This window comes from Macrobrachium nipponense, chromosome 8 (genome assembly GCF_015104395.2).
Source record: "Macrobrachium nipponense isolate FS-2020 chromosome 8, ASM1510439v2, whole genome shotgun sequence".
NCBI classification, from domain to species: domain Eukaryota; kingdom Metazoa; phylum Arthropoda; class Malacostraca; order Decapoda; family Palaemonidae; genus Macrobrachium; species Macrobrachium nipponense.
In genome coordinates, this window is record NC_087203.1 from 5,316,302 (window position 1) to 5,330,325 (window position 14,024).

The 14,024-nt window shown below is 39.5% G+C and overlaps 1 protein-coding gene across 1 annotated transcript in view; it reads right to left on the minus strand.

The window, feature by feature from the left end:
- Positions 1 to 3,333: 3,333 nt before the first annotated feature.
- LOC135222603 (39 kDa FK506-binding nuclear protein-like) overlaps positions 3,334 to 14,024 on the minus strand; it is a gene marked incomplete in the record, with an annotated part of 38,553 nt that continues 27,862 nt past the window's right edge. Inside the window, 1 exon segment of the mRNA XM_064260697.1 lies at positions 3,334 to 3,873. Coding sequence (XP_064116767.1) covers positions 3,792 to 3,873 — 82 coding nt within the window.

Sequence of the window (14,024 nt, forward strand, 5' to 3'; positions counted from 1 at the left end):
GAAATATCCACAAATTCCTGTTTTTTTTTATAAATTTCATCATAAAATGCACTTTTTGTGATAAAACTATTAAAATAACAAAGTATAAAATTTTTTAGTGGATTTTTCTTCAGTTTTAACTAACAAAATAGGCTGTTTTCAGCATTTTTACAGGGGTTCCAACTATTCACAGGGGAAGGGGGTGGGGGGTGTCTGGTACGCATCCCCCGCGAATACGGGGGACCACTGTATATATTCTAGAGTTTACTTAAGTCACTCTATTATAAAAATGACAGACAAAATATCAGGAAACAAAGTATAGGCAGTCCCCGGTTATCAGCGGACTTGGTTAATGGCAATCCAGTTTTATGGCGCCTGTCTAGTTCCATAAAATCTGTGGTTTTTGGCACAATAATGTGCCGATTTCTGGTTATCAGCACCCATAATAGAGTTATGGTGCCGATATATACCTAAAAGAGGCATCATAAGTTGGAATAGAACCCCTGCCCAGAAATGGCAATAATAAAAAATCGGCTATGGGCACCTCTGTTAGGTATGTATCGGTGCCAATACCCGATTATTGGTGTGGAAATTGCTGACTTTCGTCGCTAGACAAGCACTGTAAAACGAGATTGCAGACAATCGAGCCCATTCATAACCAGGGACTACCTGTAAAAAAGAAAAAAACAAACTTACATTCCATGCAAGATACATAACAATATAGCAGCCAAATGGGAATTAACACCTTGCACATGAAGGGCATTGTAAATATCATACAATTCCAAAATTTGTTGCATTCTCTCTTCATGTCTTGTCACTCTAAGGAGTGACAAGACTGTCTTTAGTTAAGTATAAAATAACAGGCGCTTCACTGAAGAAAATGAAACTGAGTACTATCATACCACATATGATGCAAGTACTCATGAATAACTTAAAACTGGCAACTAGGCAAAATTATGCAGTTTCAAAGTAAGGAAATTACAATTTGGTAAGAGTTAATGTAAAACATGTCCTGAGCTACACCATTTATTTTAATTAACCCTTAAACGCCGATTGGATGTATTAAACGTCTACGAAAATTGTCTGTCGTGTGCCTAACTGGCGTATGGTACGTCAACGCAAAATAGTTTTTAAAAAAATTCGCGGAAAAATAGTTATAGGCCTACTAGGCGAAAACTTTTGAATCACGCGCCTTGAGGGATGCTGGGAGCTCACGGATCAAGCTGTTGTTTTGTTTACAAGCATTAGCCAGGCGTGCAAGTGCGAATTTCTTTCTTCTCGCACTAAAAAGCATCAGCGACACACCTAAGAAATTATTTCGTCACTTTGACATAATTTTTGCACCATTTTATATTAGCCATTACATAGAGTTTTATATATGAAAATGTGTGCAATTTCATGTAGAATACAACAAAAACAACCCATGGTTGTAGCTTTTATCAGTTTTGAAATATTATCATATAAATAACGATAAGTGCCAAAATTTCAACCTTTGGTCAACTTTGACTCGACCGAAATGGTCGAAAAACGCAATTGTAGGCTAAAACTCTTATATTCTAGTAATATTCAATCATTTACCTTCATTTTACAACAAATTGGAAGTCTCTACCATAATATTTTGATTTATGGTGAATTTATGAAAATAACTTTTTCCTTACTTCCGCTCGGTAACTCTTCCGAAAAAATCAAATTTTTTTTGTCCAATTGTCGTAATGTTTGCACAGTTTTATTTTAATTAGCCGGTTACAAATAAGTTTTAATATAATTGGAAATGTGCCACAATTTTCATGTAGAATACAACAATAAATAACCCATGGTTGTAGCTTTATCAGTTTGATATATTTTCATATACGTAAATAACAATAAGTGCCAAATTTCAACCTTCGGTCAACTTTGACTCAACCGAAAGGTCGAAAAACGCATTGTAGCTAAAAAACCTCTTACATTCTAGTAATATTCAATCATTTACCTTTATTTTACAACAAATTGGAAGTCTCTGGCACAATATTTCGATTTATGGTGAAATTTTGAAAAAAAAACTTTTTCCTTATGTCCGCGCAGTAAAGAAATTTTTTCATCCGATTGTTGTAATGTTTGCACCGTTTTATATTAGCTGTTACATAAAGTTTTATATATGAAAATGTGCACAATTTCATGTAGAATACAACAAGAAACAACCCATGGTTGTAGCTTTTATCAGTTTTGAAATATTTTCATATAAATAACGATAAATAGAAAAAATTCGACCTTCGGTCAACTTTAACTCGACCGAATTGGTCGAAAACTGCAATTGTAAGCTAGAACACTTACAGTCTAGTAATTTTCAATCAATTACCTTCATTTTGCAACAAACGGGAAGTCTCTAGCACAATATTTTGATTTATGGTGAATTTTGAAAACTTTTTTTTTTTTTTGTTTTCTTTTTTTTTTTTTTTTTTTTTTACACCGCGCATTACGAATTCATGCATCACATTGTGATAATATTTTCTCTGTGTTGCTTTGATTGTTTTACAATTTCTTATGTACCAAAATCATTGCAACTTAGTGTACAATACAACAAAAAATAATTAACTCATTAGCTTTAACCGTTTTGCTCACAGCGTGATTTGTATACAATTATATATGAAATTTTTTTTTGCGCTGTCATATATTTCAATATTTATATATGATAATGATATTTTTTTTATTTCTGATGGTTGCATACTAAACTTTAGGCAATGGCAAAATAATGAGCCAAAAATGAACTCTTAATCTTGAAAATTAAGCGTGCTGTGATTGAAAAAAAAAAAACTTTTTTTCCGCTTTGTCGCTCACTCGCGAACCCCGCCGGCATACGGGAGACACTTTCGGAAATACCGGCTTGGCGTTTAAGGGTTAAACAACTCGCAATTTTATTTCAGTTCATCTTATATAGTCAGTGTCTACTCAAAATACTTTAAAGATTCTGTATAGTGACAACTACAATACACACTCACACTGGATAATTATTCCTTTGACTCTGAGCCACAGTAAAAATAGACTTGTTACTGCTCTGTTGATAAGTATGAAAGAAATGATTATATATTCATCAACATATAAGTTTCATAAATAATGTTATTGAATACTATCCTCTATATTTTTGCTGTGGCAAAATGATTTTTGCATGCACAGATTTTATATCATCTTACTTTTACAGGTTCACTTGCTTCATGATAAAACACTAATAATAAAAGTCTAGACCATCTTTCCATGTGAACTTTTCCAGCACATATTGAAACTGCCTAATTTGCACTCAGAAAACTCATTTTAAAAACTAAGTTTTCCAAATTTTTTGTTGGATGAAACACTCAAAGTTTTGAAGCACAAATACCACTGTATATGCTTTGACTAAGAATTTATTTAAGGTACAACAATTGCTTAGATTAGCCAATGTAAAACAAAACCACCAAAAACATTAACAACTTTCACATTCACTTCATGATACTGTATAAACAATACTCAAATTGAACTTCAGTTGACTGGTAACACAAATTGATAATGCACCATTATTTATAAATGCATTTTGTTCAACTACAGCTACAGTTCCATGAAAATACAAACATGAAATCGTTAGTCGTACTACTGCTTTGTACTGCATATTAGAAAATATGTATTTTCCTCTACCTTTTGTTAATAAGAAATAACTGTTGGTAAATAATTGCACAATTACATTCAGTAATTAAATAACAATTTGTCCAAGCAATCTGAATGCAGTTTTATTTTAACTAAAACTACTTACAAACTTTTTGTAGCAATTTGTACTCATGACAATAAATTTAAAAAGCAACATTTTATCAACCAACAGCTTTCAACTCAACAACAAATTCTAATGCTGCATTTGGTGGAATAGCCGGTGGGGCACCTCTGCTACCATATCTGAAAAAGAAAACCTTTATAGTGTCAAATCCCAATAAATATATGTATATTAGTATTCTAATCTTAGCCATCAAACTCCCAATCTAACCCTTCATCAATTTAATCACTGACAGTGCTATACAGTTTAGTTTTGAAAATGCAACAAACAATATCGCATCCAATCTTTAGTCTCTGTCAAACAGAGCTGTCATGATTTTATATTTTTTTTCCAAAAAATTAACTAAAACCAATACAGCAATACCTCGGGTTACGAACCGATTAGCATACAAATTTTTTAACTTGCGAAGTGACGCCCTCGTCCTAGAATCCGAATTTCACTCGGAATACGAATGTGCGAATTTCCCTCGTGGGCCGCCTGCATTGTTTACATCGGATGAGCATGAGATCTGCAAACGCATTTTTCTTGGCAAAAACTTAACGAGGGTCACGTGACTTCCTCCCATGCATGCCCAGAACCTCCTAAAACCCCTTTTCCCCCATAACTCTTTGCCCAGAACCTCCTAAAATGATATTGTTATGTTACAATAAAGTTTCATACATACTTACCTGGCAGATATATACATAGGGACGACGGAGTCTTAGCTATGTATATATCTGACAGGTAAGTTGATTGTATGAAAACCCCTTTTCCCCCATAACTCTTTCACTCTCTCGGTGGCAGTAAGGTTGAACGTATTTGTCCGTGATACGCTCTCAAATTTGCATAGTGATTTGCGCATGTGTTGTATTTCCGTGATAGTGCTTATACGTTATTATTACTCAAATACTAAAGACGATGGCTCCCAAGATAACGAAGGCAAGCAGCAAGAAGGAAAGCACGAGAAAGATGATGGTTACGGTCGAAATGAAAAAGGAAATTATCCAAATGCATGATAAAGGCGAGCGCATGAAAGACATTGCAGCATTCTACAAGCGGTCGCAATCAAGCATCTGCACTATTTTGAAGAAAAAGGAAGAAATTAAAGCCAGTAAAGTGTCGAAAGGTGTCACAGTATTGACAAAACAACGGCCTCTTATTCTCAACGACGTAGAAAGTTTGCTTATGGTTTGGATAAACGAGAAGCAGCTGGCAGGAGATTCCGTAAGGAGAGCATCATTTGCGAAAAGGCTCGTAAGATCTACGATGATTAAGTAAAAATGAGCCAGGCACATCAGCGGACAGTGAAAAAGACACTTTTAAGGCGAGCTGTGGCTGGTTCGAGAATTTTAAAAGAAGGACTGGCATCCACAGTGTTGTTCGGCATGGCAAGGCTGCGAGCTCAGATACGAAGGCAGCAGAGGCTTACGTGAAAGAGTTTAAAAGGCTCGTGGATTCCGAGAACTACCTCCCCCCAACAAGTCTTCAATTGCGACGAGATGGGGTTATTCTGGAAGAAGATGCCCAGGAGGACGTTCATTACGGCAGAAGAGAAGGCACTTCCCGGTCACAAGCCCATGAAAGACCGTCTAACCCTACTGTTCTGTGCCAATGCAAACGGGGATTGCAAGATTAAGCCTCTCCTCGTGTATCACTCGGAGAACCACGAGCCTTTAAGAAAAACAATGTGCAGAAGAAGCTGTTGCACGTTATGTGGCGGTCTAATATCAAGGCTTGGGTGACGAGGATCTTGTTCGTCGAGTGGATGAACAAGGTTTTTGGTCCCGAGGTGAAGAAGTACCTCCGGGAAAAAAACCTCCCATTCAAAGCCTTACTTGTGATGGACAATGCTCCTGCCCATCCTCCATCCCGTTGAAGAGGAAGTACTGGACGAATTCAAGTTTGTTGAAGTCAAGTTCTTGCCCCCCAACACCACTCCAATACTCCAGCCCATGGACCAGCAAGTGAACGCCAATTTCAAGAAATTGTACACGAAGGCTATGTTCCAGCGCTGCTTTGAGGTAACGGAAGGCACCAACCTTACCCTCAGAGAGTTTTGGAAGGATCAATACTCTATTTACAACTGCCTCAATCTGATTGATAAAGCCTGGCAGGGAATCACTTGAACCCTCAATTCTGCATGGAAGAAACTGTGGCCCAACTGCATTGCTGAACGAGATTTTGAGGGGTTTGAACCCGTCGAGGAGGAGGCAGTTGAAGAGGAGATTGTATCCTTGGGCAAGTCCATGGGGCTGGAGGTTGACACGGACTACATCGAGGACCTCCTGACTGAGCATGGGCAGCAGCTGATGACCGAGGAGCTGTTGGAGCTGCACAAGGAGCAACAGAGACAGGTAACGGAGGAGATCTCATCTGAGGAGGAAGGGGAAGATGCTGCACAGTCGCTTCCTTCGAGCGAGATCAAGGATTTTTTGAAGCACTGGGAAATTGTGAAAAGTTTTATTGGGAAAAATTACCCGGATAAGGTTTCGTCAGGGTGTGCAACAAATTTGTTGATCGATAATTGGGTGGGTCATTTCTATAAGATTTTAAAGAATAGGCAAAAGCAAGCTTCCATAGAAAAATATTTTGTCAAAATTGTGAAAGACGACACAGTGTCGCGTAAGCGTAAGATTAGCGAGGTTATTAGTAGCAGTGATAGTAGTGAACGCTGCTCTCGAGAGAAAACGCCAGAAAGTCTTCCAGAAGCGTTCGTGGAGGGAGATTCCACCCCAAGCCCTAACCCTCTCCTCCTCCTCCTTCCCCTCCTCCCGTCTCCATCAAGCCAGCAGCCACACTCACCTAAGGTAAAGTTCAGGTTTTACTGTACATGCATATTAAATTTAGTGTTTATATTTAATTTCATTCTTCAATTTTATAATTTTATGTAATTCCTACATGAATTTTCAACCTTAGTCAACAAAAACAAATTGAAAAATATGAATTGAAATGGTCATTTATGGGCGGGTGGAACGCATTATTTGCTTTTTATAACATTCTTATGGGAAAATCCATTTAGGCCACAAATTTTTTAGGTTACGAAGTGAGTTCTGGAACGGATTAAATTCGTAACCCGAGGTATTACTGTACTCTATATATCCAATTCCTTAACTTTCATAAAGACATGTAGACCTTCACTAATCCAACATCATTGGGACCTGAGGAGTTCAAGATTGGTGAAATTTCAGGTCACTGAGAAATGAAGTTTTCATAATAAAATTATATTTTTGAAAGTAAAATGTATTTTTCCCTAACCATACAAACCTGGAGTCCTTTAATAAGGATAGATTACAGCTTAGCTGAAACAACCGGCTAATACATTCTTTTATACCGAGGTAGTAACAACCAGGCCGATAGTTACCTGCCCAGCGGTGGGGAAGCACCGCCTCCCCACCTGCGCACTGAGTTGTCACTTTGATTACAGCCAGGACTTTGATGATGACCCCTGAATCAGGGGGGTGGGTGTTTGGCGGGAACATTCAAGTAAAGTACTCCAGGTTTGTATGGTTAGGGAAAAATACATTTTACTTTCAAAAATGTCATTTGTTCCTACACCGTATACGAACCTTCCATCCTAAGGCAGGGATGAAAGTCCTGTCTCACTGGCTGAGAATGGAACCCAGGATGCCAGGACCTGGGCTTATAGTTCAGGGTCGTGGATCCTTCACCCGTGAGCCATGGTAAGTGCGACCTGATGGCTGACGGCCTGGGTATCAAAGGCGTGAGCGTAGAACTCTCTCTGGCAACCACAACCAGGCTATATAATCATAACGGGTTTGTTGGGTTGCAGCACACTCCCCCTTGGAAAGGAGTGTGGAGACTAGTTGGACATGGAATGCTTACCAGTATCGAAGTTGGTGCCGGAGAACAGGTTTCGATACTGTGGTCCCAAGTAAGGGGGAAAGGTGAAAAGAAAATAGGCCAGTCATACTCTCACATCCTCCCCCAGCCTGACATGGAACCTCAATCCTCGATTCGATACTTCTGACCTCTGAGGGCACAGAGGCAGCTACACCACTTGCTGAGTAGCTACAACAGGACTAAGATCAGTTGTGTCGAGGTGGCTGTGGGTACAGTCTCTAAGGTAGAACCTGGTGAAGGTGGAAGGGTGAGACCTTGTGACGGCTTCCATCACCTGGGTTACAGCAAATCACCTCTCTAATCCAGTACTCACTTGACAGGCCAGTACTCACAAAGAGATGTTGTCAGCTGGGTCGAGTAGAACTGGTCCATTGGAGATAGTGCCTCCTCAGGGACGAAGCTGAAGCAGGCATTGGTCCACTGCTCAGTATGAGCGACAGTATAGGCTAGGCCATGAAGCTCGCTGACTCATTTGGAGAAAGCAAGGGCGAGAAGAAAAACCGTTTTTAGGGTGAGATCCCTATCAGATGCCAGGGACAACGGTTCATAAGGAGCTCTCTTCAAAGACCTGAGGACAGCAATGATGTCCCAGAGAGGAGGCTTCGCCAATACTGGAGTGTAACCCTGTTCAAAGTTTCGTATGAATATAGAGTTTGTTCGAGGAGGAGAGATCGATTCCCTTCAGTCTGAGGACTTGACTCATGGCCGAGTGATAGCCTTTTACCGCCGAGACCAAAAGGAGCTTCTCTCTCCAGAAGTTAAGTAAGAAGTCGGCAATCGAGGGGATAGAGGCTCCGAGAGGAGAACAGCCTCACCAACGACACCAACCAAAGAAGATGGCCCACTTCTCTGATAAACAGACATTGAGGACTTCCGGAGGTATCCTGACATTACAGTTACAGCCTCTCGTGAAAAGCCTTTTGCTGTGAGGAGCTGCTGGATAACCACGCGTGCAGATGTAAGAAGCACACCGCATTGTGGAAGATCCTCACATGTGGTTGGCATAAGAGGTCGGGGAGTGGCGGAAGCACTCTCGGAGTCTCTACCAGCAGAAATAGAAGGTATGGGTACCATTCTATGTGGGGCCATTTTGGTGCTACTAGCGTCATGGACAGGAAGGTGTGGATCGCACTCGATTCAACACCTGCCTGATCAAGCAAAATGGCCGAAAAACATAGATGTCGAGGCCGTCCCGGGGGTGCTGGAATGGGTCCTCAAACGCCGCCACAGTAGGTACGTGCCTCATTCTTCCTTGGATGCATCTGTGAACAGGAGCAGATCAGGTGGACAAGACTGGAGAGGGGAGCCCCTCAACAAGTTTGTGTCGTCCAGCCAGATTGGAGCGCATGTTCTCCTCCACTGGGACTAGATCGTGAGGAGAATCCTGGCTTTGCGATGAATGATTCTTCAGACCCCACTGAAAAGATCGAAGGTGCATCCGACCGTTTGGAACAAGGCGTTCCAGCAAGGCCAGATGTCCCAGCAACCGTTGCCACTGATGTGCTGGCAGCTGGGACTGTTGAAAGAAGAGCAGAGCAACACTTCGGAAGCATTCCAGTCTTTCCGGTGTCGGAAAGGCTTTGTGTCGAGGATCATACCGAGATACACCAGTCGTTGAGAAGGCTCTAGAGAGGACTTCTTGCGGTTCACCATGATCCCCAGATCATGACAAAATACCAGAACCCTGTCTCGGTGGAGACAAAGTTCCACTGAGGGTGCCAATATTAACCAATCGTTTAGGTAACGCAATAGATGAATGCCCTGGCGATGAGCCCATGTCAATACTAGGGTGAACAACCAAGTGAAGACTTGCAGAGCTGTGAGAGACCAATATGGGATCTTGAATGGGAACACTATGTCCGCTACAAGATGAAGATACTTCCTGGACAACAGATGGATTGGGATCTGGAAGTATGCATCTTTTAGGTTGATCGTCACCATGTAGTCCAGAGGACAATTGGCCTGTCTGACCATGCTGGGGGTCTCCATCCTGAACGGGGTTTGCTGAACGAGAGGTTGATAACCGGTCTCCAGCCCCCAAATGTCCTGGACTTCTGTCTGAAGGGCGAGATCCTTCGTTGATCTCTGACGATAGGATGATGACGTCTTCAGGGGTCGATCAGAGGAGGGGGAAAGTCGATGAACAGGACGCGATACCCATGTCGGAGGACGGTCAGCATCCAATCCTCCAGCTCGTGATACTGCCACCTTGTCCATCTGGCTTGCAGGCATCCCCCCACAGGTGGCAGAGTGGGGGGAGTGCAGTCCTCACTGGTCGCAGTGGACTCTCTTCCTTTTGCTGCATTTGCCTCACCCTCGTCCACCCCTGGTCGAAAAGGGCTGTTGACCTATTGGCCAGCGAGTGGTGGCAGCAGTGGAAAAGGGATCAGCCCTGGCAGGAGGGTGAGAAGCCCTCCTAGATGGAGAGCCAGGGCGATGTCAAGCAATAACAGCAGGAGGTTGGGGCCGACAGAAGGATGCTGCGTGGTGCAGCAAAGAATCCTGGCTCGCTCTCCTGAAGTTTCTGATCACCTCATTTACATCCGAAGATGTATGCCTGGTGTTGAGTGACAATTAGAATTCTTATTATCATTATTAAGGGAGATATTTTACGGGGGTTACTTAAGTAGAATTATCATTACTTGAGACATATTTTACGAAAGATTCGAGACTTATTTTACAGGAGATTTGAGATATTTCATGGGAGATTATTTTATAATTATTACAGATAATTATATTACGGAGAATTGTTACAATGAATTATGGGAGAAGCTTTGTGGTTAATTATTTACGGAGTTTCTATGACTTTGGAAAATGTGTCAGTGGTTCATGGGTGATGAATCTGGCTGAATTTTTGGTGAAATGTGCTGAATTTTGCTGAACTTCTGGTGAATTTTGTGCTAAATTTTTGGTGAATGGGCAAGCATTAACATTGGTGATGTTTTTTAAACTAATACTGGTGATTTTTTTTTATACTAACATGGGTGTTGTAATGCTATCAAAGGTGGTGATGTTTTCTTTTTAATTTGGGAGGAACTAATGACACATTTTTTTTTTTTATGAGTTAAGCAGAGAATTGCTTGACATCTATGTGAGTCACGGGGATAGTTAACAGTGCCATTGATTTTTCTTTTTCCCTTTTTTAGACGTTAGTCATCGCAGACGTAAGTTTTTTTTTTTTATTATGGGGGAATTTGAATTTATTTTCTCTCCAGTTTGTGTGAATTTTTAATATCTCAGTTCGTGACTTGGAGTCATTGTTCGGGAATCTGTGTAATTTCAGCTGTTTGATGCTGCAGAGAGATTTATGGGAGAATTTTTGCATTTTTTGCATTTATATATAATGACACTACATCTTTTTTTCTGGATATTTGTGTTCTGGAAATTGTTGGCCTCTTGCACAATTGTGTTTGTTGCAATTTTGCCAGAGATAGGAAACTTGGTTAAGTTTCTAGTGGCCTATGCGTAGTCCTATGCCGTAGTGCATATGGAGAAGTCTTTGCTTAGACACTTTGGATTTGGAGTTTTGTTATAATGAGTTGTGGCACACTGGTGATTTTTTCTGGAATTTCCCAGGCAATTTTATTTGCCGAGTTTTTTGCCCTTTCTCAGCAGTTATGCTAAACAGAGAGTTTATAGTTTTTGACTATAACATTGAGTTATTTTCCTGGAGAATTGGAGATATAATACTTTGGAGATATAATATTTTGGAGATATAATATTTTGGCCATTTGATTTTATTTTTTATTGTGTTGGAGATATTCCACAGTTTAGGCCTATGGTGGTGAGAGCTATGTTTAGTTCAATTATTTTGCAGCCATTTTTGTTGCAAATAGAGACACCTTTATGAGGAGATATGGGGCAATATTTTCGAGTGTGTCAGCTAGATGCTTTGAGTGCATTTTTTTTTTTGGAGATGGAGTTTCAGTTTTGATTATCCTGCTTGGAGTGTAATAATCTTTTTTGGAGACTTGTTTTATTCCACATGTGATTATTGGTGAGATAAAAGGGAATATGGTGTAGTGGGTTATTATTAAATTGGGATGGAGAGTATTTTTTTTATCACCGGACTGGTGTTATTATTAATATAGTGATATATATATCTATTATATATATATATATATATTATATATATAATATATATAGATATAGTATATATATATAATATATATATAATTATATAAATATTATATATATATATATATCACTATATAATAATAAAACACCCACTCCGGTGATAAAAATAAAAATTTCTCTCCATTTAATTATAACCCCACTACACCATATTCCCCCGTTTATCTCACCAATAATCACATGTGGAATAAAAACAAGTCTCCAAAAAAAGATTATTACACTCCAAGCAGGATAATCAAAACTGAAACTCCATCTCCAAAAAAAAAAAAATGCACTCAAAGCATCTAGCTGACACACTCGAAAATATAAATTGCCCCATATCTCCTCATAAAGGATATATATATATTATATATATATATATATATATATATATATATATATATCTATATATATATATATAGTATATATGGGATGGCATTAATCTTTGGTGGTGACTTTTCTTTTTTTGTGGTTATGATTTTTGTAGTTGAATTTCTGGGGTTTTATGAGCCAAGAGAGGGGTTCTGTGGTTCTTTTGGTTTCGTGACTAATTGGAGGCAAGTGGCATTACTGCATTGTGGTCCTATGGAGATGATGTGATTTTTTATATTCTCCAGTGAGTTATTTTTGGTGGCATATGATTGCTGAATTGTGAGTTTACCATAGTTTTTATCCCGGATAGGTGATAATTTGTTTATATAATTGAGTAATATCATGTGAGAGTTATGTCTTTCAGACAATTTTTGAGCATCTTAGTCATATCCTGGAGATGATTTTGTGAAATGTGCTGATATCATGTCAGTATAGAACATTTTTTGAGAATCATGGGTTTCTGAAGTTGGAAGTCTGACTAGACATTTTTATGCTACCTGATGTGTTCGAAGGTGGATTTTTTGCTGATAATACTGTGATGAGTCCGGTGTGATGACTCTTTTCCTTCAGTGGTGATTGCTCAGAGTTTTTGCAATATCTGGAAATGTACGTGTAAGGGGTTGCTTTCTGGCCGTGTCTGATCAACGGAAAAGTTGCGATGGCAAAATTCTGTAACGATACATATCGCATTTATGGGGAAAACGCGGGGTAATGTATGCTACATACATTGTGTGATGGGGAAAGTTCACTTGTTATCTTTTTTTATATTTCTTTTTTTTCCTTTTCTTACAAGAGATGTAATTGGGGATTGAGCTTTAAATAGCATTTCTGTTTCTGGACAGGAGATGTAATTTGTTGGGGTTTGTGAATTACATATATGGGCATTTGGCATTAAGTCTCATTGAAATTAATTATGTGAGCAGTAAAAGGGTTCTTGCTGTTAGACATTGGAGAGTTTTTACTAATTTTGCGGGTTACTGAAATATCAGAGCTTGAGAGAACATTTTTTATGATACTTTAGGGTCTGGGCTCGTTACGTGATTTTTTTCTTGGGCTCATTACTTTTTTCTTTTTTTTTATCTGTGAGAATTTGTGAGTTTGAAATGTGAGTACAGAAGTCCGTGGAGTTACTGCGAGTTTTGGGTGAGGTGTGTGCTAATGTGTGAATTTGGAGAATTAAGTTAGGGAACTTAATATTTTCTTTGTGGGGTTGTGATAATGGCTTATGATTTAGTGATCCTAAGGAGTTCCTTCACGAGTTGAAGTTAGAAATTAGTTCAGAGGTCATATTGAATGGGGTTAATTTGGAGACGTTCAGTTTGTTTTTTGGGGAATTTTTGAGGTCATTATTTGATAGAAGTATGTCTGGGGTTAATTCTTCTTTGATTGACTGATGACTTGACTGACATACTAAACACACCATAATCGTCGTTCCCCAATGCTAGCAAGACGCCCACCAGCCGTTGCAAAGATGTTGCTGTCGTTTGCCCACATGCGAGAGTTTCTACGAATCTACGGAGTTCTACAGCGCTTTAGGTCTACGACAGCCATTGGATGTCTTCCGCAGGGAGATGTTTCGCCTTGCTACAAAGTGTTTCACGAGTCTGTGCAGTTGCAGTTGCAGACAAAGAGGGAGATTCAAGAATCCAAGATGGAGAAAAAGTTTCTACACCCAATTGTTTTTGGAGATGAGGTGTGATAGACATTATGTTGTGCTGCCAGAGACGTGCAGTTATAACTATATTTTGTGTTTGATGAGCCAGCCAATGTGTTTTTTTTATATATATTGAGCTGTTTTATGTGGCCTGTGGCTAGGCAAGAGCTAGCCAGGATGGTGGCCGAGCTATCTGTAATATAAAGACTGATGTATGAGACATTGTTGTATGTCACGTGCCTTGACATTCCTTAGAAATTGGGGATTCATCATTTAGCTTCCCATGGAGACAGA